At 41.8% G+C, this 27,159-nt stretch overlaps 1 protein-coding gene across 1 annotated transcript in view; it reads right to left on the bottom strand.

Annotated features, from left to right (window-relative positions):
• The window catches only part of pappa2 (pappalysin 2), a 40,289-nt gene that overhangs the window by 9,246 nt on the left and 3,884 nt on the right, over nt 1–27,159 (bottom strand). Inside the window, exons 2-15 of the mRNA XM_023403712.2 lie at nt 26,630–26,758; nt 26,429–26,514; nt 20,970–21,166; nt 18,987–19,100; nt 16,456–16,591; nt 16,155–16,329; nt 15,597–15,662; nt 15,403–15,499; nt 14,775–14,952; nt 12,439–12,652; nt 10,925–11,093; nt 10,131–10,263; nt 9,557–9,678; nt 5,558–5,629 (exon numbers count right to left, since the gene is read on the bottom strand). Of these exons, the coding sequence (XP_023259480.2) occupies nt 5,558–5,629; nt 9,557–9,678; nt 10,131–10,263; nt 10,925–11,093; nt 12,439–12,652; nt 14,775–14,952; nt 15,403–15,499; nt 15,597–15,662; nt 16,155–16,329; nt 16,456–16,591; nt 18,987–19,100; nt 20,970–21,166; nt 26,429–26,514; nt 26,630–26,758 (1,888 nt within the window). The remainder of the gene's footprint in view (nt 1–5,557; nt 5,630–9,556; nt 9,679–10,130; nt 10,264–10,924; nt 11,094–12,438; nt 12,653–14,774; nt 14,953–15,402; nt 15,500–15,596; nt 15,663–16,154; nt 16,330–16,455; nt 16,592–18,986; nt 19,101–20,969; nt 21,167–26,428; nt 26,515–26,629; nt 26,759–27,159) is intronic.

Below are 27,159 nucleotides of genomic sequence, written 5' to 3'. Positions count from 1 at the left end.
CCCCCCCCCCCCCCCCCGAACAACTGGAAGATGTGGTTAGGGCAATGTATATCTGACCTACTCTGTTGAGTCTGTTCCCACCACAAATTGGACCTGGATAAGTTGCTGAGAATGGATGGTTGGATAATTCACCCAAGGGAAAATCAATGAAGTAGAATCCATCCATTTTCAGATTCATATAATATATGTAGGAATATATGAAGACTTTGAAAGAATTTGATAAATGGTATTAACGTCCTAGGACCTGGCCTCCACATATGTGGACCTCACATTTTGGGTTCTCTAGACCACAATACTAACTTTTTCTCAACAAGGGACTGGTGACCACATATGAGGATATTATACTGCCACTCAGTAATCTGGGTCTTAGGAGGTTAAGTGTATTTTGTCATATTTAGTATATGAATTATTCAGTTATTTGTGGCCAAAAACGTGTTTTCTGAGGTCAGCGACCTTGAACTTGATATTTGACCTTTGACCACCAAAGTTTGATCGGTTCATCCTCGAGTCCGAGTGAATGTTTGTGCCAAATTCGAAGAGACCCCATCAAGGCGTTCCTGAGATATCACGTTCACGAGAATGGGACGGACAGACAACCTGAAAAAATCACCTGTGCGGAGGCATAGAAATAAATATCATGTTATTTGATATTGATATTTGTTATTTGTTATTGAGGAAAAGTGGGAAATTGTACTCAAAACAGGAATAAACATTCACACTGAGGAACCTAGACTTAGATAACAAAGGTGCTTGCTTCCGACAAGTCCAACCTGAACGACCACATACACTGGGGGGGGGGTATCAGCAGCAGGTCGACCAGACCTCCGTCGTCATGGTAACAACTATATGACCTGTGAGAGTGTACCCGTAGCAGGTGTGCCGGACCTTCGTCGTCGTGGCAACAATAACAAACAGGCGGTTAGGGGTTGTGGAGCGGTCATGGTTTGGTTAGGGTTTAGGCACAAAACATACTTGGTTAGTTTCGGGGGAAAATGATTTTGTTTTGGGTTAAAATAAGTTCCTGGTTAGACGACCTGGTCATGTGGAACTATTGTGATATAAACTCTACTATAACTAATCCTCATTGTGAAACTTGCTGTTGCTTGTTTCAGATTGGAAAAGCTGCTATACAGCGCTCCATGATGTGATCAAGGGGATTAGCACAGCTTCCACCGACCAAATGGTTAAAATAGATCCCCTTTGCCTAAATGCCTCATATGAAGTGGTGCATGAGTCAATGCGTTTAATTGGCTTGCTGTTACACACTTATCACATTCTTTGTCCTTACTGGTTCAGCAAACATTTTAATTATGCCGTGAAAAGTGTGAAGACACTTCCAGAAAGACACTGTCGGCATAATGTCCTTTTTTTTTTTTTTAGAGCATAAAAGTTGATTTTTAAAATAGTTGAAAAAGCTCAAGTTTGAAACGCAGCCTCAGCATTTGTACTGGAGGCTACTGTGCCGACCCGACTGGTATACTAATTGTCAACCTGGTTTTAAGAAAGAAAGGAAAGAGAGGCAGAGTGAGAGAAAGAAAGAGAAAGTAAGAGAAAGAGAGGGAGAAATGGCATCTGGATGAGATCTGGCATAGAGCATATGCAGCACATGTGGTCTGGTATAATTTACAGTGTTGTCATGGAGGAGCGGGTTATAAGCAACTGTTTTGCCTAGCAACATTCACGGGAAGGTGGAAGGGGAAAATGTAGTGCTGGCAGGTAGGAAGAATATTTTAATACCGTGAGACATCAACAGTTTATGTGTTCCATCAGTAGTTCCAGCCTTTTCTGAACCCAACTGATGAATGCCAAATAAAAACTGGGTTTATGATTTTAGATGATTTACTGTCACTGCTAAAATATTACTGAGCTGAGATGGACGTTAAATTGCAGATTAAACAAACTTTCGTTTATGATAAACACTGCGGAGCACACGAAATATTATGAAAGCGAACAAGTCCAAAAGCCTAAAGTCGTGCCACAGCGGCCCCTAGAGGCTGCAATGTTTTATCATACTCCACAATACAAAGGTGTTGACTGAACCAAAACAGAAACACTGTGCCTCACTGTTTCTTCTTCTGGAGTGGTAATCAGAGTAGTGGGGAGTTTATCTTGAGGGTGGGGCTAAAGGGAAGACTTTAAGGTAATCAAAGTCATTGATATTTACCCTTGAAAGCCCAAATACGATCAGGACATTTCAGGGTAATTTATCAGTTACACTTGTGATAATTCTTGGTGCAGACAGAAGGTGTACTGCGGCATTTCTGTGACAAGGGAGCAAATTCTAGCTGTAAATGGAGACCGTTAGATGGTAGTAGAAGGTAGTGAGTGGACCTTGGATTCACAGGGTTAGACTGTAGCTATGGACCATAGGCACATAATTAAAGAATGCAGGGTGCATTTTGGAGAGTATTCTATAAGTTGCAACCTAATGCTAAAATCTAAATGTAATTTTTTTTCCCCCTCATCAACCTACACTCATTTCCCCCATTGTGACAAAGGCAAAACTGTATTTCAGAAATTTTCTTTTGCAAAATTTTAAAAAGGAAAAACTGAAATATCACATTGACATAAGTATTCAGACACTTTGCTGTTACACTTCAAATTTAGCTCAGGTTCCCTCCCGTTTCTCTTGATCATCTGTGAGATGTTTCTACACCTTGATGTGAATCCACCTGCGGTCAATTCAGTTGATTGGACATGATTTGTGAAGACACACACCTGTCCATGAGGTCTCAACAGCTGGCGACGCAGATCAGAGCTAAACTCAAAAGCATGAGGAGGAAGGAGCTGCTGCAGAACTCAGAGACAGGTTTGTGTCGAGGTACTGAAGGTTCCCAAGAACAGCAGAGGCCTCTATCATTCTTAATGGAAGAAGTTTGCAACAACCAGGACTTTTCTTAGACCTGACTGCCCGGCCTAAACTGAGCAAACTCTCTGAACTCCAGAGATCTTGTGTGTCGATGGGAGAAATGTCCAGAAGGACAACCATCACTGCAGCGCTCCAGATCACTGGGCTTACTGGTAGAGTGGCCAGGTGGAAGCCTCTCCTCAGAGAAAGAAACATGGAAGCTGCTTGGATTTAGCAAAAAAAAAAAAAAAGGACGTAAAGGACTCAAAGACTATGAGAAACAAGATTGTCTAGCGGCCTCGATTCTAAGCTTCATGTCTGGAGGAACCCAGGCACTGTGGGACAGGGAGACTGGTGAGGGATGGATGAAGCTGAACAGAGCAAAGGACAGAGATATACTTAATGTAAACCTGGTCCAGATGACTCAGGACTTGAGGCTGGACCGAAAGTACCAAGTAGAGGGTCTGAATACTTATCTCATATGCACATAACAAAATGTACAGCAATCTGGCTTGTAATTTTGTCGTGGAACTACATGTCGGACGGTGTAATCTTTTGACCCTCCCACCAGTCGGCCAATAAAAGGAAACATCATCGTATAAATTATTGATGTCTCTATTCTCTTCTGTGTCTCTTTTAACATCTCAGTAAAAAAAAAAAAAAAACAGTTGCACAGATACTAAACTAGAGTTCAACTTTACCACTAAAAGTATCCAGCTGTTGTTTCCAGTAAAAATCAAATCTATTTCCATTGCAAATGGATGTGAATTTACCATAAATTTGACTTTGTTACTTTGTCAATAAACAGGAAACTTTATCCTGCTCACTTTGTATCAATCACCAGATAGACTGTTTTCAAACCAGGAAGACAGATTTAAAAGCCTTGTGTCAGCCTGAATGATTAATCTAAATCTAACATAATCCAGTGATTAATTTATTTCCCTTTATCAGATAATCCATTAGTGTTGGCAGGCGTAACAACGTTTGGCAATGCCAGGAAAAAAAAAAAAAAAAAAAAAGTTCTTTGGACAGATTTGAAAAGGATTCTTTTAAAGTTTAAAGTGTGAGAATATCAATTTCTGCCTGAAATTTGTCATCATGAAATGTGAAGCATATTGCACACTGGCTCTGGTATCTTGAGCGGTGATGACAACAGGGATACAGCGTGTTTTGCTTCATGTTTAATATTGTTGGAAAAGCCTGGCTAGGGCAGTAAATTTAATGCGGTTATGCCCAGAAATGGTGTAATTGTTTTAAGGATTAAGTATTCTCTATCTCAACGTTAATAAAATATCTTTGATAATAATGGGACTGAAGCCTGACTGAGATCCTCCTGACCTCAAGGCTTTTGAAAGCACATACTAGACATGTTATGTAAGAACATATTATACTTACACTGAATATTTGTGAAAAAAAAAAAAAAGAAGAAGAAGGCACCAGTTGGTTAAACAATAAGTATCAAACAGTGTTTTCACAAAGTGCTTTGGTGCTCGGTTGCTACTCCGTGACGAGATAGTATGTGTGCCGTCAGCTTGAATGGATACCCAAGGACAACAGTCTATCACGGATGTATGGTTCGAATGGTACGTGCAGCCGTAACCACTTTGTCTAACTGGAGTCTTTCACTGCACTAAAACAGAGAGGAGCTTGGGAATTTTTTCAGCGCACTGGACAATGACCAAGCACGTTAGAGGGTGCTGTTTCTTGCCCTTACCTGTGGCTCATGAGTCACAAAAAGGTGCAATCATGGTTGTAGAGAGGCAAGATTAGAGTGGTTTACCCCATCTTCAAAGTTCCAGTGACAACAACCAATTTAGTCTTGAGTCTTCAGTCTGAATGTTGTTTAACATTGTTGTTATATAATGATAATGATAACTGTCTTATTGCCGTAGCAAAACAATAGACAGCGCTATCAAAGGAGGCGTTACCTCCTGGTGTGATGATGATGATGATGTTAAATAACACATGACTCAAGTGGTTGTTGTCACTGTTGCACGCTGGGAAATCTTGAAGATTATTCTCTTGTATAGCAAAGTTACGGCCCTTCGTTCCCTGTGCCATCCCACAAAATGATCAGATACAGGAACCTTATCTGCATTCCCACCCTGACAACATATTTCATCCCTATTCTCTGTGACGTAACTTATGAGCGGGGGAAGGGGGGGGTACATATTTATTTTCATTTTTAAACTGTCACATGCTGCCTTTTGGATAATGTGCTGTAGATGTACTGGCCCCATTGTTTTTCTTCTCTTGCTCATCTCCACCCAATGGTTTCACCCCTTGCATGCCAGACCAGAAAATACATGTGGTTCACATTTTGTGACTCACGAGCCACTGGTATGCCCTCCACTATCCCCGGTCCGTGCCCAGGCGCTGACCTGCTGTCGGTCAACAAACATCACAATGGTGACAACAAAAGGGGGAAAAAACAAAACAAAAAAACAACATCTTAAATCTTAACTCAGGCGCTCTCAGCTGCAGTGAATAACTTTGCAGTCCTTGGCCAGATAAAGCATCCGCCATGATTAAAATAAACGTTCACTCATTTAATAGTTTCAAAGGCCTAGGTGAGACTGATACCGGGATGGAAGAGTATGCTGTGTTGGCCTTCAATAGGCTTCGTGGATAAATGGACGGAAAGCAGATTGAAGGAATAAAAATACTCCTGTGTTTGATGTGGGACCGCTTGGCTGTTTGGACTCTTACCTCACATGATTGGATGCAGTGGATGTGTTGAGGGTCAGGGTACCACTTCATCATCCCTGTACAGACTATGCTCTGGAAAACAAGAGTACACAAGGTTGAGCAGTGCAGTCACAGGAAACGGATAAACACTGTAAACAGCACTAATATCAAACCGAAAATTCAATCAATGTTGCTGTTTCCGGTCAAATACTGTGAGGGATGAATAACCGAAGACAGAACACATACAGTTTCTGCTCTTTTTTTCTTTTCTTTTTTTTTTAAAGTTGAAACTAATTTGACTCACCCGGTTTCAGAGAGATCCGTTTCACAATCAGTAATGGACCTTATGGTGAGGCTGTTTTACCAACTGCTGTTTCCAAGGTCAGAAGAGAACTTTTCAATATCATCTTTCAAGCTAACAAAAGCTCCGGAACAGCTACTAATGGGCCTTTGCGGTGAGATTGCGTTACCGAACCCTGCTTCATGTTTATTCAGAATCAGTGAAACGAGTGAGCGTGACTCAGATCTAAGGAGCACGAATGTGTTTTGCGGAAATACGTCTATTGGATGATTGAAGCGTGTTGTGTATGTTCTGCTCAGACGGTGGAGTGGACATGATTTCTGTGAACATAAACACAATAAGCACTAGTTCTAGAGTCGGCCAGAACCTAGTTTATATGGCTGGACTGTGTTATGATAGATGTCCCAAACTGAGGACGTAGCCAAAGCCTGTAATATGCTAATTAACGTATTCATGATATCATTGCTTTGTATTTGCATTCTGCTCAGTGTCATCTGAAAGCAATGGCCGAGGGGGCTGCAGATAAATTGGCTGTTAAATAATTAAATTAACCTGTTAAATATGCCATACATGCTGATGCATTGACAACTTAATTGCTACACACAATTGATAGTGAGGTTTTGTCAATTTAGAACGAGCCCCTCATATGCAAACGTGTGAATAATGTCCCTATGTGGTGATTAAAGTCACAGGCGTTTTCTTTGCCAACAGTCCACGAGCACTTGGTTTTACAATGAGCTGTTATATAAATAATGAACAAGACTTATTCTGTGCAGATATCCTGTTGTTTTCAAGGACATATGCAGTTTCTGCTGTTTGTTATGCATGAAAACCTTGTGATGGAAGAAAAATAATAGTTTTATATAACAATATAAGTGGATGCAAACCTCAAAATTTTGTAAACTTTGGGTGAGGCTGTGGTCATTCATTTGACCCCGGGAATTTACAAGGTGGTTAGAAGATAGCTGATTGACTAACAAATATGGACAGAGAAAGCGGATCCTCCCCTGTGATTTCCTGTGCAGCCCGACCCAGCGAGGGAGACCTGATTCTGAAGTATTTGAGATAACACAATGCCTCGAAATCACAAGGCACCGTCAGAGATATGGTGCAAGAAGCCAGACTTCCATCCAACTATTTGACCTTGGCAAGGGTGGATTAACTGGCTGGCTAACTGACCACCCAAAAGCAAGGCGAAACTGGAGCAGTGTGGGCAACAGTGTTAACGTAGAAGCGATTCCTGAGATATGATATTGGGTAACGGCAACCACCTTCAAAGCAAAACACCAGCACTCAAAATCAGACCTAAAATCTGGCATTCCCCGCAAGTTTGTTCATGGTGACCTGTGTACGCCGTGTGTGAGAGATATGTGTGTTTCCTAAAAGGCTTGACGTCAACTGGAACCTTTACTCTCGCTATCTGCCTGTGATTTCCAGTAATGCAAAAACACTTCAATGATAACGAACACGCTCGCATACACAAGAGGTGGATTCTGTTGTGTCATAGTGTGTGATTAGCTGGTGCAGCTGGGAATTAAAAAGTGTTTTCTTAGAAAACTCCAAAACTCGAACACTGTCCTGCCAGTGATTCAGTCAAATATTTGATATGAAACACATTTATACAGATCATGATGGAATCAAAAATCTCTGCTGCTATTTGACTGAGAGGATTCATTTCTAGGTTTTCTCCGTTACTCTGACAGACCTTTGAAGCCGCTTCAGGTCATTTCAATTAAAAACAAATGGCTGGTTATACGTTTTGTTTTATAATTTCTTGTCTCATACTGAGATTTATACTAACAGTGCTGTTTGTTTATCTAATAGTGATGAGATAATTCCACTTTTCACGACAGTTTTCTGTCATTTGTACAGACACTGTGGCAGATCACCTCAGAGGATCTAAGAAAATGATCATCCTGACTCCTGATAAAATAACCCTTGATCTTTATTAGAAATAACTGGAAATGATCTCACCCCATTAGCTGATCTTACAATACGTTTGTTGAAGACTCGTAGTTTAAACTACTTATTAAAAAAGGATAATTTTCCCACCTCAGCTCCATTTGAAATATGAATCTGGTAATCATTTATCTCCAGAATAAAAAAAGAGGTGTTAGGGGGCATGAATCTACTGGGACACCTTGTGCTGCAATAGTGTCCTTCATTTCAAAATAAGATCAGTGTGTCAAAGTCCTCATCTTTCCTATCACACACAGATAAGCTCTAAAGCAGAGGTTTATCTCTGCCAGGGCAGCACGGAGGGACAGATGTGAGACACGTAATCCTTCTCTGAGTCACAACTCAGCCAGATCCGACTGAACACATGAGATCTCACTATTAACGACGTCCGTCACAAATAAGCGTCCAATAGAAATACTTGGAAAACAATAGAAGTCATTAAGAAGATGGAAAGGAACCTGAGAATCTTAGTGATAGTTATTTTACATCCGTGCATACACTGCAAACTTGATCAAGCTGATTCAGCTCCCTTTTAATGGTTTGATGTTGCAATCAAAAAGCAATATTATTTTATTATTGAGGCTCAGAATGTCCCATCAACACTCCCCTGATACTTGTCAAAGGGGGGAGGGGCGCCACAGTGTCAGACTTGCCTTTTCATTGGCGTAGCACCTTTTGCTAATTTTAGAGCTACGCTTTAAACGATTCACAATCAGGCAAAAACCAGAAAGCCTTTGTCCAGAGATTCAAGGCGGCACTGAGGCTCATAAAGACGAACGAGGTCAGTTCAGTTGTAAATATATACGGCAGCAAAATCCACCTGTTTTTTTTTTGTTTTTTTTTTTATGTGGACTGTCCGACAGATGAGTCGTCTTTGTCTTTAACTGTGAATGAACTTTGTGCTTATGAGTAAAGGTGAGTCAGTGTGGCGCAGTAGCTGTTTACTCCATGCTGTTGTTCAGACCACCAGATGTTTGGATGCATTATTCATTCCAATGGGTGTTTTTGTGTAAAAATCTCAGCGCTTGTTTGTCAGCGGATCGGCTTTCACTGCACCCGGAACTGGTCGCATGGCAGCGAGCGAGCAAAACAATAACTGTTTTCTAAAACCTGCCAATAGTTTCCAAATGGTAGCGCAACCACAATTCACAATATTTAAACCAATCAAGCTATCTCATTTTTCACCACGTCATGCTTCATCGTGCAGCATGAAACAGTTTAGAAACAGGTGCAACCCAGTTCTGCAAGCTGATATTTACAGTACAACTGAACTGGATCAGATGGACATTAATTAGAAGCATATAACTATCTTTTATATATTTAATAAAAGTTATGATTTATGGAGTTTTCAAGGCTGATGCAGTTAAGCTGCTGTTGTAAAATAAATAAACCGTCTCGATATGTCACCAAAAAAGTCCAAAGAGGACCAGACGGCGTGTTCTGTGTGGTCACAGAAGTCAGCTGCTCTCTCTGTTTTCTGTTTTACAAACTGTGGAATTTGTTGTTTGTTTTCCTTCATTTGTGCTTGTTCAAAAAATTAAATTGTTTACATCGTAAATGTCGGTTAGATTGCATTATATATAATCACACAGATTATATATAAAAAATGCACTTTGTAGGTTTTATTATTGTCATTGGGTTATTTAGTATTCGATGACTCATGGTGCAGAACAGAATAGAAATGAGATGACCTTAAGTGACCTCAAACTGAATCAAAACAAAGTAGTAGTAGTAGCAGTAACTTGACTCCGCCTCCTCACCTGGACTCTGGTGGGCAGCATCCAGTGCTTTAAAGAGTCAGCTGTGGTGCCATTAGGCAGAACCACAGGGTCACGCAGATCCATGTCCAGAGCCACAATGCATGTTGGGTAGCAAACAGCACCTGCGAGGAAAAGGAAGGAAAAAATACAAATCAAATAACACTTACCTCTAACCCCCGATTAGCGTCTGTTAGATTTAATCACGTACAAACATTGAGGAAAAGAACAGAACTTCTGAACACACCGTCATGTGTCATCTGCACAACCGGCATCTATCTCAGACTGCTGGTTGTGCAGCCCCTCAGTCGAGCCTCTGAGTGAAACAGGCAATATTAGCTCGGACCTCCTCAAAAGCTCACTTCCTTCTATATGTGAAATATAAGTGTTGACAACAAGATGCTCTACCGCCGCGATTGTTTTGTCTGTCCAGTCGAGCAGTGTGTAACAAGATAAGCCAAAGACCAACAGGCTACTGTGTATGGCTTTATTTTGTTTGACAGAAGGAAAGCAAATATAATCAGGACTGTTTATTTGATATATTAAACTCTCATCCTTCAAAGAGGGTCATGCTCACCAACATCCATCCCCTGGTCACAGCTGTACTCCACAGAGTTGAGATCAGAGGGGCCGGAGCAGGATCCCTGGAGCCTGGAGCACATGGTGAACTCTGCCGTCCATCTCCCGTCTTTAGTGCAGCGAATCTCGCTCTGGGCACAGACAAGAGAAAACCGTTTGTTCAGTCAGTTTAGATGAAACCGTAATTTGGCTGTTATTGTTTGACGCCGTGGAGCAGTTGACTAAATGAATGAATGGCTTACTTTCCACATTTGTACGACATCCCTCACAGGGAGAACACTTCAAATGTTTTTGTCTTCATGAGAAATATTATATTCTAGAACTGGTTTGACCCTGTTCTCCAAACTTGATGGAAGCGTACGTGTTTAAATACTTTTACAGTTTCAGCCAATGCAGAAGTTTCCTCACACTTGCATGAATAAATGCTGCTGGATTATTCCAAAAATGAATCTTTTTGAAGTCCAGAGCAAAAACACAAGAAAGCAGCAAAGCACGTACATGACAAGGTGTCAGAGATGCGTGATTGCAGATAAAACTGCAGCTGCTGTGCACACAGTTTGTGGTGTAGAAATGGCTGCAGCGTATCATGTCTGACGTCAAGCAAAATTCTGATTTTGACCAGTTCCTTGACGCATTTGTTGTTATTCTCTCTATATTTTCATGGGCAAGTAAATCAGTCTATATAGGTTAACTCACTGCAAAGATGTGAAGATTAATAGTTGATGATACATACATCTCACCCTGTAAAACTTTTTATTTGCCCTGGAGAATAGACGGCTGCAGAGATCTTACATTTTCCGTAGTGTCCGAGCACTGCAGGGTGCAGACGGTGTCGTAGTACAGGCCATTGGTGCAGGTATACATGCCCTGGAATACGTCCGGCAGGGCTGGACAGGATATCGGCTCACATCCGGTTTCCTCCCACTGACCCCCTTTCAGACACTCCAACCTGAAGTACTTCCTACAGACAACAGGAGCAAAACGAATACATTAACTCTGTAGCAGTATGTGATCGATACTTGTACTGCTTTCCTTTCTATAGGTGACAACCTAGTTCTTGTTCAGTGCTAGCTGCTTAGCATGCTAATTTCAGTAGAAGAAAAGAAGTGATTGATATAGAAGCAAAACAAGAGTTAACACTGGTGTTGCTTTCCACCTCTGGAGACAGCTCATGTTCGAGTAAAGAAATGAAACCTTTCTTCTAGACCGTTAAGTAAACAGCTGTTAATGCTAACAGTGGCTATGCAGCGATAGCAAAAACTTACACAGAGCACCTTTAAAGCTCTTTCATAGCTACCGCTGTTCACTTTCACACGTTGGACTAATAAAGCGTCAGGGGTCGTTAAAATGTTTACACATGTTTGAGAACGTGTGACTCATAAAGACACCCAGCTGCAAATGGATCTCTACATAAAATGTACAGATATAACATAATGTAATACAATTTTTACTGGGTTGATATGACAGTAAAACACAGCAACATTTGATAGACTGCATTTTAATTAATACAAGAACATACAGCAAGGAAAATATAGAATTACTATAAATATATACAGTGGAGTCCGGTGGGGTCTGAGAATACTTTCCCATTTACTTGAACATATTTATACACACACACACACACACACACACACATACACTCGCACACACACACACACACACACAACTTGCTCACTAGTTATACATAGCTGATCGCTGACACCATCTAAGTCTACACATATAAACTACACCACAGGCAGTGTCTCCTTAGAAAAACCCTCATCTCATTAACAACATGTAAACTGCCTTCAGTAATGAGCAGCTACCCGATGAATACAACTGGCAGCAGTAATGACAAGGCCCAGTTAGCAGCGCTACTTATTTTATTGGGCCCTAACGTCAGCTTGTTCCAAAACCAGAACTGTTGCTCTGCAGAAAATGAACCTTTCTGCACCCATCCATACTGAAAAACTTTGAGCTTGGGGGTCTGGGTGTCCACGTGATGCACTGTAAAATATCTGCATTGAAGATCCTAATTTTATTAGAGGAGCGTACAGTTGTTTGTTGCTTTACTAGTATTTAAAGGTTTTCCACAGCCCACAATACTTGGTTACAGTGCATTGTTCCTGTGGTTTGGTACTTCCTTATACATTAAGTTATAATAAGGTATATAATATGCCTGAAATAATTAATCCTGTTGATAATTTAAGGCATCCAATTGGAAAGAAGTAAATATGAGTGATGCAAGCATCACTGCCTCAACAAACCCTGGCAGCAGTTGTGCTATTGTCTGTCCACGGAGACGCCAGCAGTCCCTCATCACTTACCTTGGTGTCTTCTTTTTGAGGCTCCCTATTACATAGAAGCCTGGGTTGCATTTGTAACGGCAGACGGAGCCAACATCGTGCCCCGAGGCCGTACAGTCTGCTGTTAGCAGCTTGGCATCGGGTATGCTCGGGACCTCTGGACACTCTATCTTGCAGTAAGCCTCTGGGAAAGACCACAGACCGTCTTCCAAACACACCAACCTGTCACTGTCACCTGAGGAAGAGAAGAGGGGCCAAGGAGGGGGAGGGGAGTGTAGTCGGACAGAGAGAGGAAAGTGTAACTAACAATGGTGCAACCTGCATAAACCTTCGCATCAAACTTGCAGTTGTGTGGTGCATGTTGCCATGTTTTATGGTGCTTCTTTTATTGATACGCTTGCACGACCTCCATAGAATCACGTTCTCGCCTGTGTTGATTGACGAGGTCGATGATCATTGGATATTAGAAAAAGTTTGGCCGGTGCCGAAAACAAACTGCAATGACTATGTAACGTTTGCTGAGCAGTGCGACAACTGAACCTCAAGTGGTAATTACAGGATAATGTATGGTTTTTGAGTCGGTTTCTTTAAAGACTTCATTATCAGGCCAATTAACTGAGAGTAAGTGGAAGCCACTTGTGGGGAAACAACGTAAATGTCCAGGTGTGCTCACTTCCTGTTTTTCTTAGGAGATAAAACCCTTGAAATGTTCATCTGTGACAAGCTAAACCTGAGTGTACCAACACCAGAAGTAGAGAAGAGTCAGAACAAAGCAAACTGATGTGGTAACGTCAGTAACATATTATAAACCTGCCTGAAGCAAATACATCAGCTAACATTACCCTGTATATACTGGTCGTACCAGACCAAGTAAAGCTGCAGCAGTGTGTTGAATTCCCCCTAACCTTTACAAGCTGAACTTAACGTTTAACAAGAGGAAGATTGTGCGAGTTATTTTTACACTTTAAAACATACATTAACAGGAGTAATATATTCTGCACTTTACAGCCACAAGACAGAGGAGTAGATGCGAGAAGCACAAGTAGGTCAACATCATGGATTCATTTCTGTCAAACCGAACGTTCTGCTTTCGTTTGGCGGCTCTGTCTCGTACGGTTACGAGGAGACGGAGACTATGGCTTCAGCATCGCCCAAAGCTAATATTTTCTATGTGTGTATGGCCCCACATGAAGCACGAGCGTTGGTATGTGCGGAGAATCATAACACCCAAAAGCTTTCGCATTTTTTTACAGAGTCTATAAAATGTAATGAATCTTTAACATGGCATCACTTTTTTTTTTTTTATAAGCTAATTAAACATCGTGCCGGTGTTGTGTTTATCGAAAATCCATTACAGCTGCACTGGTGTGCACTGAACCCATTCTGTGTGAACTGCACAGTGTGCCTTTCACTGCTGAGTGATACATGATGGCCCTCAAACATATTTCACCCAACCAAAAGCCACAAATAGAATTATATCTGCGCAATCTGTATTTAGATCATGAATACGTGGGTCTTACTGCTGACTCTACCGAGACATTCGAGCGTTCACCGCGGCTTTCCGACCACAAACACAAGTCTGTGGACATCACGCTTGTTCCATCTAATCACTTCAAGAAGCATCTACTACATTGCGTAACTTACATCACTAAAGAGGGGTAATGGTTTTTTATGTTTGTGCGTAGCTATGAATTTGTGCATGTGTGTGTGTGTGTGTGTGTGTGTGTGTGTATGTGGTGGTACTCCTAATCATTGCTGCCACAGGCGATATTTGTTCTGACTAGTTATGATGTAAGTGGTGTTTTTTAAAAACATTGTGGACATCTGAAGTGAAGGGAAATTGTGCTGTGTGTGTGTGTGTGTGTGTGTGTGTGTGTGTGTGTGTGTGTAGATGTAGTATGTAGATGTTTCTATCAGGCTTCAACGTGAATTTAAACAACTGTAACTTTTACAGGCCGTAAAGCTGTATAGAGGAGCAGTGTGAAGAGCAAGCCTCGTTGAGAGGAGACATGGTTGTGATTTTGTAAATGGCATTTCCACTGTGATTTTATTGCAATACTGTTGATTAGTTCCCCTTGTTTGTTTTTCAAGCTATAATGAGCAGCGTCTTTAACTATAACAATACGCTGTAAAAAACAAGTATCCAGTTATCAGCTGTAATACTTTCAAAATTACAGTTTTATGTCCATTTCATTTTATGGACTGTGGCTGGTGGAAGCGTCTCGCTGCGGTTTGTCTGTTCACTAGATCGGGATATATTACTCTGCTATGAGTAATATTTAGTTCAACACGTTTCCCTGTATTCCTGTGTCTGTATCGGCGAGCTGTCCCGTTTATTTTTCCCTGCCTCCCCTCACCTTGTAGTATGGCTGGCGATCCACAGGTGAAGGAGCAGTGTTTGCCGAAGGTGGTTCCCCCGGGGCAGCTGAATATGGCGTGGTAGACGTGAGACTGATCGGGCAGGCCGCAGTCTACAGGCTGACAGCTGACCGCACGATCCCACGAACCATGGAAACACTCCAGCTCTGCTTCTCTCTGAAGAGGAAAGAGAAAGAGACAAAAGATCAGAGCCGGAGGGGGTTTATGTGCCAGTTTGTGCCCTATTACACATCTGAGTTTGTACCTCTATCCACAACATTCCTAAAATTCTGCCTTTGAATTCTGCAGACACTTTCTTGGACTTGGAGAGGCAATGTGAAACTGAGCAGACAAGACAGAAAAATCTGTTTGGTTTCCCCATCATTCACAGGAGATGTTATTGAGTTATCCTGGTTTTGGGAGGTAAAAGAGGATGCAACCACAAATGCTGAGTGAGGAAAAGAAAAACAAAATGTTACAAATAGTCGAACAAATTACTGTAGTAGAAGCTGCTGGAAGGAAATACTGTAAGCCCCGTGCCTCTCTCATGCAACTTCGCTGCTGCCTATCTTGTATCTTGGTTTAAAATATGACAAATAATAACTTAACATTCAAAGGACAGTTTACCTGATGGGGCGGGGGAACCCTGCCATTGAGGACAGTGATACTGAAACCACGGTGACACTGAACGGAGCAGCGAGAGGCCTCCCCTCCTCCCGTACACCTACGGAGACACACTGATATATATAGATAGTTCTTTTGGTTGTTGTTTCATTTTTCTCTGGTCCCCTCCGTGTGTTTGATTCCCCGAAGGTTCCTACCTGACGGACGCGTGCTCTAGCTGAGGAGGGCTGCAGCTCTCCGTCTGACACGGCTGCCGCAAACAGCTATTGCAGGGATGAGGGGGGAGAAGAGAAGAGAGGGGGAAAGGGAGAAGGAGAGGGATGAAAGGCCGGGTGAGACAAAGAAAGCAACTAGGAAGCCTAAACTGATCACTATTTCTGTCTCATCTAATTCGAGTTAGATCAGATTAAAAAAAAAAAATACTCCAAGGTTTTAGGAATTTACCTGTTATGGTAACAGTTCGACAAGAAGTAGCATGCTGCCGCTGTGGAGCTGACTAATGCCTCGCACAGCAAGGCCAAGCCTGAATACTGTCTACTGTAAGGACAGTGTAATGCAATCAGCATCTGAAAAACATCTGAAATATTTCTTTTATAACTTTCTTTATCTTCCGTCTTAGATTCGAATGTTTTTCTTTGCTTCTGTTGTCCCCTTTTTTTTTCCAAGCTCAGTAATGAAAGTGACCAGTCCGTGTGTGTGAAAGCATGCGTGTGTTAAGTAGGTAGCTGTGGGAGAGCCCACCCTCTGATGCGCACCCGGTCAGGGCGAAGGTGCTGAAGTGACAGGAGGTCCTCAGAGCCACGCCTCCCACTGCCACAGAGCGGGAGGAGAAGAGGAGGATGATGGAGGACGTGAGGAAGAAGGGCTGAGAGAGGTCGTGGGTCACATTCACCACCAACGGGTTCCGGTGGCACGAGAGGTCATACGTCCCTGGGTGGAGGAGATGGAAGGGTTTCAGTGGTTGTTTAGCTCCTAACCTGTTTTGGTCTTTTATCAAAGAGCATGATTTTTAAAAATGATCAAACACATACAAATCTGTACAGGTTAAAAAAGTACCTAGTGAGTGGTTTTTGCCAGTAGTATCAGACAGAAAGAGGGTGGCTGTCCTCCGACACTGCTCTCCAGACCACGACCCGTCTGAAGCCAGGTACACCATTACAGAGGCTGCCACTCCAGGATTGACGAATCCCACCTGGATCAATGGTAAAAGGGACAACAATTACACAGAAAAGAAACTTGACTTGTTGTTTAACAGATCACAGTGCAGTCACTGTGCATTAAAAATGTGTTGCATTTTTTGCATTACACCTTCACTGTGCACGGCTTGTATCAGGATAAAGGGTGCACACGTTACAGTACATTCCAGTGAACTCAACGCTGCATCATTTGGAAGTCAGCCAAGGGTTCTTTGTTGCTCAACTTTTACACCGTGCTTTAGCAACTCCTTCTGGCTGCTCAGTCGCCTGCACAGTGGAGGGTGGAACTGGGAGGACAGTATGAACCTCTTGTAGAGCTCCTTTTGGCAGGTGATAAGCAGCTGGTGACGCACCGTAGATGTGTCTCAATTCAGGGGCTGTATCCTTTCAAAGGCTGACGTGATAAGGTTGTCCTATTTTCCAAGGCTTCAAATGTGTTTCCCAGTGAAGAATCACTTTTTCGAACAGAGAATATGGCCGACAAATAAAAGGAGAGTCCTGCAAAGACCAGAACGTCTCATTTCAGTTCGGCCTTCGTAGTTTACATGCTCTTCATAGTGCGCGTCCTCTGAAGGTTGCAGCCCCTGAATTGTGTGTCTCACTCGTGTCAGTCTCTAGTCTTCTCCGGGAGTTAGAAAAGGGGGACAAGGACTGAGCACGGCAATAACTGGGCATAACAGATGTAGGTCTACGCGTGAGTTCATTGATTGGCTCTGACCACGAGGAGAGCGCGCTGTAACATGCTCGTGCATGATACCGCAGAAGCACGGTAACTGTGTTGTGACTGGAATACAAGCTGACGCTGTTCTCTTGTTCTCTGTTTCAGAACTACACACTTCTCACAGCCACCTGTCAGGCCTGCAGACTGTGAGTGCTTCACCATCAAAAGAGTGATTTTGGGGTAAAGTACCACTTCAAAAGAAATTTTTTAAGATCTTTTCTTCCAGATGAAGATATAGAACTGTGTGAATGAGACCGACGCCTTTTTAGAGAGCCGGCAGAGATGGATATGACAGAACAGCTGAGAAATGCTTTTCAGATCAATTAAGACAAGATATTTAAGCGAGGGAGGCCTTTCAGAGACAGAGAGAGCACTTCAAGGAAAAAGCTGGCAGACATGGTGTTATAATGAAGCCTTTTCAGACAGTGAAAGAGTCTTTAGGGTGAAGGCGGCCCTCCAGAGAGGTTGCAGAAATGTGTCTGATAAAGAGGGCGTCCATAAAAAAAAAAAAAAGAAAAAGCAGGGAGTGGAAAAATGAGTCATTCAACAAAGAAGTGGAAATGATGAGAGAGGAAGAAAAAAAAAATGAAAGAGTATGTGCGAGGGAAGGAGAGAGGCGAGCTCCTGACTGTAAAGGACTCTGTAATCCAGAAGATGACGGACAAGGTTGTGAAGCTATCAGTCAAATCAACAGCTAGCCTACGCTTAGTCTGGGCCTGCGGAGTTGATTGTGGGAACTGCGGCTATGGAAAGATTAAATAATACAAAACTACTAAATATGAGAACCAGACACAGGTCTGGAATGGAAAACCAGGTCCAAATACGATGCAGTACACAAACCAGGACATCTACAGTGAAGCGCTGTTGGCTGGAGGACGTTGGGAGTCGCAAAGATAAGATGGGAAATTATGTAAATGAATCACTTTAACTGCAGCAGCAGCTCTTGTAATTGCAATTCTCTGTCAACACAGGCTTTGACAACAAATACAAATGTCATCGATTGGACATGTTGCTTATTAATCACAAATAAAGAATTAGTTCATGATATGTAACGTTCAAGAATAATGTTTAAATTGTGTTTTTTGTTGCCCTGTATTTTCTGGAGCCGTAATAAATTACAATTATGAATTATGTATTCAAGAGATCTATTTATTAAAACAAAATTATTATTATTCCTTCAGATGCCAGTGTTTTAATAACTTCTGAACCTTCTAAGTAATCAATTGTGAATTATGAGTGAATTATATAACACTTCCACTATTAGTAAACTTGTAATGATCCTTATTGAAAGATTTCAATGATTAGTATCCTCGCAGTCAAACTTAAAACTACAAATACACAATAAGCACGATGTTAGTCATGATTTGGTAATCATCTACAGATCATTACAACTCATAATTCACAGTTGACCTTGAAAATGAGTAATTATTGTAACCAATGCGTTGTATGAATAATGTATTTGTTATAAAGCGAGGAATGTGTGTGTGTGTGTGTGTGTGTGGAGGTTTGAGCCAGCGGTCTGTGAGAGAGAGGCCCTTCAACCCCATTTAAAAAAAGAATTGGAAAGTGCTGGACGCTGTCGAAGAGTAGCCACCCACAGTCATTCAGCGGAGGGGAGAACAGATACAGTATGTGCAAACACACACACACACACACACACACACACTTACCTTCAGCCAGAATGAATGTTCCAGGTCATTGTTTGTGTCGGACGGGGCTGTGCAGGGGAACCAGGCGTCGCTGGGCAGTTTCTCACTCACGTCCAGGTGCTGGTACCTGCAGAGCTTCACACCAGACAAAAGAAAACTCTCTGCTCATTGTGCAGCAAAAATAACAACTAATCCGCAGTCAGTGATCATTTTATTAGACACATCAACTCCAGACCTTTTATTGTGACGACAACCTCATGTGAAAACTGTTTATTCCACTGTCACATGATCTAATCTGTGGTATCATCACGATGTAAAGTTTATTGTGGGGCAATAAAAGGTTGACATAAAATCCATTACAGATTTTTGTAGTAATTGTCTAAATTCTGTGAAAGTGTGTTGCGCCTCGAGAAGAGCCGCAGATTCTCTGGTGGTGAAGCAGTCAGCCGGGCCGTGCCGACTTTATTCGGGACACTTTGACTTGTTTTGTTTATCGCACCCTTCTTCCTACAGACACTGTGGCGTGAAAGATCCCAGGAGGTTTGCCAGTTCGGAGACACTGAAACCAGTGTGTCTGACACCAGCAATCCTCCCATGATAAGAGTGGCTTAAATCATGTTCTGCGCGCCGCCGAGCCGAACTTACTTAACTCTGCATCATTTGCACGTGACCTCCTGCGTGGAGGAGCGAGGCTGGACGTGAGCACGTTTCTTTTTTCTTTCTTTTTTATGGGAGATGTCAGAGTTGAAAAATGATTGATGTATTTTGTACCTAAGTTGTAAAAAAGGAAGAAGGGAGTTACGCCGTATTCAAAGTTGCTGTGCTGTCATGGAAAGTTCTGCCAAAATCTCCTCACAAAGTTAAGTGCAGAGCCTTTCTTTCAGGCTTGTCTTTACCGGTCGCTGCTCAGTTTAACTCACGAGACCTAAAGAGCTTTGTTGGCATGTTTTTAAATAGTTTTTGCCCTGAGTAAAAACAAGGCTCTTCTCACTATTGTTCTGATCTCTCATTCAAATGTTAGAATAATGTAGCCGATGGAAAGGAAGAGTGAGAGAGGTGAAGGGACCAATCAGGAGAGATTGATTAAAACGGCATTTTTTAAAATGAAAATAACCTCCGTCCAGACGAGCGTTTTAGTTTCCGCATCAGAAACGATCTCTCTCCTTATTATCGGACCTGAAACACGCATCAGACCGATCTATGATGATTCACATATGAACGTATCTGAAAGAAGTACTGATTTGTGAGCAGAGACTGTTGCAATACAACTTCCGGCCACAAGTGGCAGCACTGAAAACAAAAGTATAGTGATTTAAGTGAGGAAGAAATTATGAGTAAATTATCATCTTGAGTTTTACATGCATTGTATTGGTTTTAATGTCCTTTATTGTGTCTGTGTTTCTATCAGAGGTTGAACTCTCCACAACTGATGAAGAGAAGTTCACCCACCTCTGTCTGGTGTGTTTGGTTATTTTTTTGAATATAATTTCATCAGCACCGAACGCCTGAAACGATGCTTCACTTAACTTCTGGATATTTTGTCTTCTGTGATGATTTAGGTGGTCGCTTCCAGGTTGGGAGAATTTATGTGGACAGAAATAGTACAGAGATGAAGTGCGCTGAGCATCCAAGAAAAGTTGAATTGAGGGCAGTTGGATTTGGTTGTAGATATTTCACCTTTCATCCATCACGCCTCTTCAGTTCTGACTGACTGGCGGGGAGAACCCAGTATTTAACCTCAGGGTCCCCCCCAAAGGCCAAATACCAGGGTCTCCCCGCAAGCCTACACCCGAGTCCAACTGCCCTCAGTTTCACTTTTCTTGGATAACCACGACCTGGATGAATCTCCACAGACATGTAAAACGGCTGAAACAACCACGCTGTTTAGAAATGCAGCCAGCTGCTCACATTGTTGCCCAAGAGTTGAGGATTTCACCAACAGCATCCAGAAGGGTTTTATTATCATCTGGATCTCGTGGTCATTACTTTATACCTCGGTAATACCTTGGTGAGTGCCGGCTCCCCGGTGGCGGCGTGGGCAGGGCAGTGGTTGGGGTCCTGGTGGGAAGCGGTGGCGGAGGATGCCCACTGGTCCGTGTAGCCCACAGGTGTGAAGTAACCGCAGTCCTGAACGCTGGAGCCCCGCTCAAACTCCTCACATACACCGTCACCATCAAAAACATAACATTGACTGGGTTCACCTTGGGAGATGGAGACGAGAATGAGAGAGGAGGATTTATGAAAGAATATAAAGCCTGGTTTCTTAATCTGGCAGGGTATACTCTCATCCCCCACTGTTACACTCCCATCCAAATCTATTTGTCAGTGAACCAAACCTGAGCAAATCTACTCTGTATTTTCGTTGGCCACTTTTAACGTTAGCCACGTCAACTCAGCCGTATCTGACTCTCTGTGCTGTCAACAGACTGTAAATTATGGAAAGAAATGAACTTTGACTTCAATTAATTATTAAAGATCACAATAGTTTTGTAATGTTAACGGGCAGAGCGAGAACCTGCCGTTGCGACTCGACCGGTTAGTTTGATCCCATAAACACCTCGATGGGCCGCTGGTATCCGTGTCATCAGGTAACAACAGCAGCACTATGTGTTACAAAGAGCTGTCAAAGCCATGTTTAAAAACTCACTCCAGGTCTGGTAGAAAACAAAACTACAGACAGGAGGATATTGCTTTTTCCTATTATTGTGTCTGCTAATAAATTTAAAATTCAGTAACATTGAGCGTCGGGAAAATAAAACAAAGTCACTCGATACCTGTCGGTGAGAGCTGAACATTTAATCTGCTGCAACAGTATAAACTTATTTTTAAGGTATTCTGTCATTACTGCACAGCTGACGATAGAGCACGACAGGAAATGAGGGTCTGCCTCGTTTTAGTCGATAAAGATCTTCACTGACAAATGTGCAATTCATCTGCAGAGAGAGAATACTGGAGAAATATTTTTCATGAATTTTAAAATGTCATTCCAACAAGATTTTTTTGAACTGATTTAAACATTTTTCATGAGTATGTACAGGATGTTTCATACCTTCATGAAAGCCCCACAGATCACCAACATTTAAGGCTGTTCATGGTGTAGAAAAGAACATGTAATTTAAAGCAAGTCTTTATGTAGACAAAAAAAAAATCTGAAGTCAAGCTCCACTTACTAGCTTTTCTGGAGCTTTGAACCACATCTCACTATTCTTTATTAGTGGATGGAGTTTGCTCATTTGACATGGATACAGCTTGGCAAAGTTGAGCCGTTTTTGCTTTTGCTTTGTTTTTCTCGAGCTACTAATTCCAAGGTCAAGAAGGAACTTTCACATTCAAGTTTTCATCTACTTTTTGGTTTGATTTAGTGTAAGATATCCAGCAGAAAGGTTCTCAGTCTGGCTCCTCTGTGCCCTGGAACAAGCTCAAAGATGCTTTAAGATTTTGGTAAGAGCTAAAAGTAATATATAGTAAAAAAAATAAAACCCCAACAATTACAATAAAACCAAATAAAGTCAGACCTTGGTCATAATTACTTTCGCAAAAAAGGTTCTCTCTAGGAATTTTAGACTTTGGAAAAGATGTAATTGACGTAAGTTGAAGGAAAAAATAGGCCATTAAACTCCCTGTAATACAGTTGTACCTGAGCTCTGAGTGATATAGTATGTGCAATACAGTAAGGGTATTGACATAATGTACTGCAGAGTGGGAAGCATAAGCTTGAACAACAGCTTGTAAAGCAGCAGCTATTCATAAAAAGGGCGGAAAACACTTCAGAAGTTTGGCCTCATTAAAATCTGGACAGCTGCAGAAGTCAGGCAGACGGAGCCGTGTCAGAGAGTCGGTGCTGCACAATTGGCTTCAATTAGTTGACGGAAACATGTTTCTGATAAAAAGCAAATTAGGCTTAGACAATTCTACGCCATATTGTCATCCTGAGTTCATTTGGCAATACTAGATTAAGTGAACTCACCAAACACTCCACCCCTGCTTTGACAACACCTGTGAAAATGATTAAGTCTTTTTAATTCCAAGTCTTGTATTTTTTAAGCCTTACAAAAGAGGACTGATTGACAATCTTTGACTTAACTATTAGGACCATCTGTTTTTTATTAAAGGTCAGCATGCTGTAACTAGATTGTGCAATTTCACCTTCATTTAATCAGGCAGTAAAAAAAAAATTAAATTAAAAATCTGTATAATCTATTAAAAAAAACAACCTGAAAGCAGTATTTCATTACAACCATAACAAATGCAGCTTGTCCGTGGCCGGTCCGTGACAAGATGACTGTAAAAGTAGCTGGTGTTGTAACTGCACAACTATAGTAACTTGTATAAGTCGAACAGCACAAGAGCAAGACAGTTTGGCGTGGCGGGAGTTAACTGGGTCAAGCAAATGTGGCAAGAAAACCTAAACAAATATTCTGTCTATGACTAAGAAGTACAACTGAATAATTGGTTTTAAGAGTTGCAATTTGTAAAAACCTGTTTTTGCCAAATTGTTTTCCTTCCTAGTCATGATGTCTTTTATTGTAAAACAAGAGATGTAATAGCTTCAGTCACGGCATGGCTAGCCCTGGTGGGAGACGAGGGGAGGGGAGGGGAGGGGGGTCGGTCTCTGCTTGTTTCCCCCTGACAAATAAATTGACTGGATGATGGAAATTTTAGCCCTGTAACAAGCTCTCGTAACACCACACATGAATAACTACCATCCAGCTGCCGGTGGAAACAATACATGGCCTAAAAAGGAAGCGACTAACATACTGTGACCATCTCAACTGACCTGACATATCTTCTTAGCGATATTATGGAATATTCATGAAATCACCCAAAAAAGTTGGACATCATAAAAAGCCACACTTATTCAACTTAGCTGCTGGCGACTGAGGAGCGTTTGGGCAAACATTCCTTTATATGGAGGATGAATTTTAAGGCTGTGGAGGAACACCACATACCACAACAGTGGAGCTGATTCCTTGTGTCAATGTGGCTAATGCCTGCTCTCATCTGGTCCAAGTCTCTCAATGAGAAACAGAGACACTTGGAGACACACGGACGTGTTAGTGCCAGGCCTGCGATGTGTATGAGGCTATTAGGGCCGCCATCACAACATAACGCAATATCCAGTGTGTGTCAGTTAATATACATGAGTAAATAGCTAATTATGTGACATTATGAAATCATGCATGAGGTTCGTGTTCTCAGCGGTCTCCGTCTGGCTTCACCACACTGCATTTTTGAATGTTTACCTAATATTAAGGTCAAAAAAACACATGTTGACAGAGGCGCAGTCTTCCGCCATCTGCTTACAATGCCATATTTTTGGGTAAACTCCCTTCCATGTTGTGCTGTGAGGCTTCTGTTGTGGCCTGCCTGCATGCTTCAGGCTGGGCAAGGGTGCAGACACAAAGTATTGTTGTCCTGTGGTGGAATCGCAGACGATGGGTGCACTCTCTGTGGCTTCTTTGTTTGTCTTCAGACATGTTATGCTGCATGGTTTCGGTGCTTTTCGCTGCCTCTAACACCACCTGGCCCAGGGTCAGCTGATGGGTGAAAAGGGTATATGGGTCGCATGCGAAGAGTTTTACATGCGGATGGTCTGTGTTTTAGCACGTAGCAGTTACTGGTACTCTGTACACTTAATGTGAAAGTGGACAGTCATTGAAAACTTAGAAGACCCTCAAACTGTCTCTATCAGCAATGAGCCAGCAACAGTAAAACTTCACAGGTCACTTTTAACCTTTTGGAAACACAAACAAAACATTAAACGGAATCTGAAGGTCAGAGTTTAAAAAGTTTCTGAGCCTTAACAGGTGAATCTTTTTTTCGGTGACTAAATCTTGAACAGCCACCAAGCTTTCTTCTGGCAGCCACATGACTCACTGCACAACAAATTAACTGTTTCTTAATGTCTCTCGTTTTACCATAAATCTCCGGTTGTTTATTCTAAGAACAAATCATGCATTGTAGCCTAAACCTCACCAAAGTCAACCTGGCCTAAACCCTAACCACTGTTGCTCTTTCTTGTTGGATACAAAAAGCCCCCCCCCCCCCCCCCCCCCCTGCATGATTTGATTCTGGCGGTCAGAAACACAAGGTGGCCTCCAATCACTTAACTGTGGGGTTATTGTATAACAATTGTCAGAAGCAAAGGCTTTTACAGCTGGTTATGATCTCTCTCACTGGGGAGAGCTGGCCAATTGTTGCAGATGTGATTTGATAATAAGAAACTTATTACTTACTTTAGATAAAGCATATCAATAAAATAAAAAATGGCAACAGTGTCTAAAACACAACAACTTGTGAGCTGATTTCTGCTCACAAAGTGTCCAATCTGAAACCACAACACGATCTCTGATAAAAATCAATAAACTTCATTTATCAATATTCCCAAAGATTGTATCGGTTCCTTGAAATCTTACGAAGGCCAAAGCTTATTTAATAAAGGAAACATGCCTGACATATGTTTTGAGACTGAACAGTGTACTTTACTGCTGAAAAGTGTTTTTCTGGTGTTTCTGTGCCAGCCTAATGTCAAAATGCTTCAGGTCTCTAAACAAGACTTGTGAGTTAGCAAACCAAAAACTCACTTTTTACCCCTCAGCTCATCTGTTTTCTCTTACGTTGCTGTGATCTTACATTAATGGTTTGTGGAATCAGTTCAAGCCAGAAGCTTTCATGTCTTGTAAATTAAGTTTGATTGGCTTGAATTTTTTTCTAAATGCTGCTGCTTGCACAAACGAGAGAGTTCTGCCTATTTAGTCACTTTCTCTTTCACACTAAAAGTTTATATGGTATTCGTCTTTTACATGTAAGAGAGTGTGAGCAGAGCTGGTGGGTTTGGGATCGTATGATAATAAAAAAAGACTTGCCATTGTTTTGAAAGAAACCCCACAGCTCAATATGCTTTCAGCTTTAAAAGGTCCCATGTTTTAAAGGTCAAGAAGTGTTGATCCATGAGAAGATATGTTTGTGGTTTTAAGAACCAAAAACTATCTCAATGTAGTTTTACATCTCCTCTCTCAGGCTTCTCTCTAGAGCTCTAGTAAGAACAGGTCACTGAGCCAATCAGAAGAGAGGAGGCTCTGAGCCTCTCTTCTGATTGGCTCACTGTTTCTGAGTGATCCAATAAAAAATATGGCAGATTTCAGGTAAAACACTGAGAGAAACTAAATACTGAAATCCTGCAAGGTTGGATGGTGGGTCCAGGTGGGCGGGGCTTGGGGCGTGTCTGAGGGCATTGTTTTGTTGTGACATCACAAAGTAACAGACGGCTGGTTTTAAGGCTCCATTTCTGAATACAAGCTGTGTGCATTTCTCTGTGGACGGAGCACTTTGATACTTTGATACTTTGATACTTTAGACCTGATCTATAATTAAAAAAGACAATCTCACTTTATACAATATGGGACCTTTAAAATGTGTGTAAACTCAAGATGGACCAGTGAAAGTGAATGAAACTCACTCACCGTTACAGTTGAAGCCCATCTCCTTCTGACATTTCTTAGAGCAGCCGTCACCATCCAGCAGATTACTGTCATCACATTCTTCTGTCCTACAGAAAGGACCATAATCATCACTTTTAATTCCAACACAATCCCCTATTTTCAAAGTTTGATTGGTCACCACCATCATTAGTCGTGTTAATATATCCACTTTAGTGCACAGACCCTTGTATGTGGCCATCCCCACAGTAGGACTGCCCATGGGTGTAGAGGAGAGGTGAGGAGGGATCGCTGAGGAGACCGTCCGCCTCCACCTGGATTGTGTACTGGTACTCAACTCCCTGCGTTACAGAGCTGGAGAGGAGAGGAGAGGAGAGGAGAGGAGAGGAGAGGAGAGGAGAAGAGAGGAGAGGAGAGGAGAGGAGAGGAGAGAGAAAAAGAAAAATGGTTCCGTGAGTGCAAAACATTGTGCTTTTTTTTGGCATAATAAATAAAATTATTAAATAGCAGTCCAAAGTTCGTTATGTTCTTAAAAGGAGTAGAAAGCACGATTCTTACTGCTCTGTATTACAAACTGATCATATAATCTTTACAAGCCTGTTGATCAATACAAGTGACTCATCTCAAAACTAAGAGAGAATTATTGTGGTTATTTGTGCCAGTGTGGTTAACGATGACCTAATTCTCTTGACAACATCATTGCTTTCTTCCTCCTTTGTACTGAGGAAGCTTTGTATTTACTGGTGCCCCCCCCC

Source organism: Seriola lalandi, unplaced genomic scaffold (assembly GCF_002814215.2).
Source record: "Seriola lalandi dorsalis isolate HSWRI2012SDOR001 ecotype SW California unplaced genomic scaffold, Sedor1 jcf7180002054181, whole genome shotgun sequence".
Classification (NCBI taxonomy): Eukaryota; Metazoa; Chordata; class Actinopteri; order Carangiformes; family Carangidae; genus Seriola; species Seriola lalandi.
Note: the sequence above shows the minus strand (reverse complement) of the source record. Positions and strands in the feature narration are given on the sequence as shown.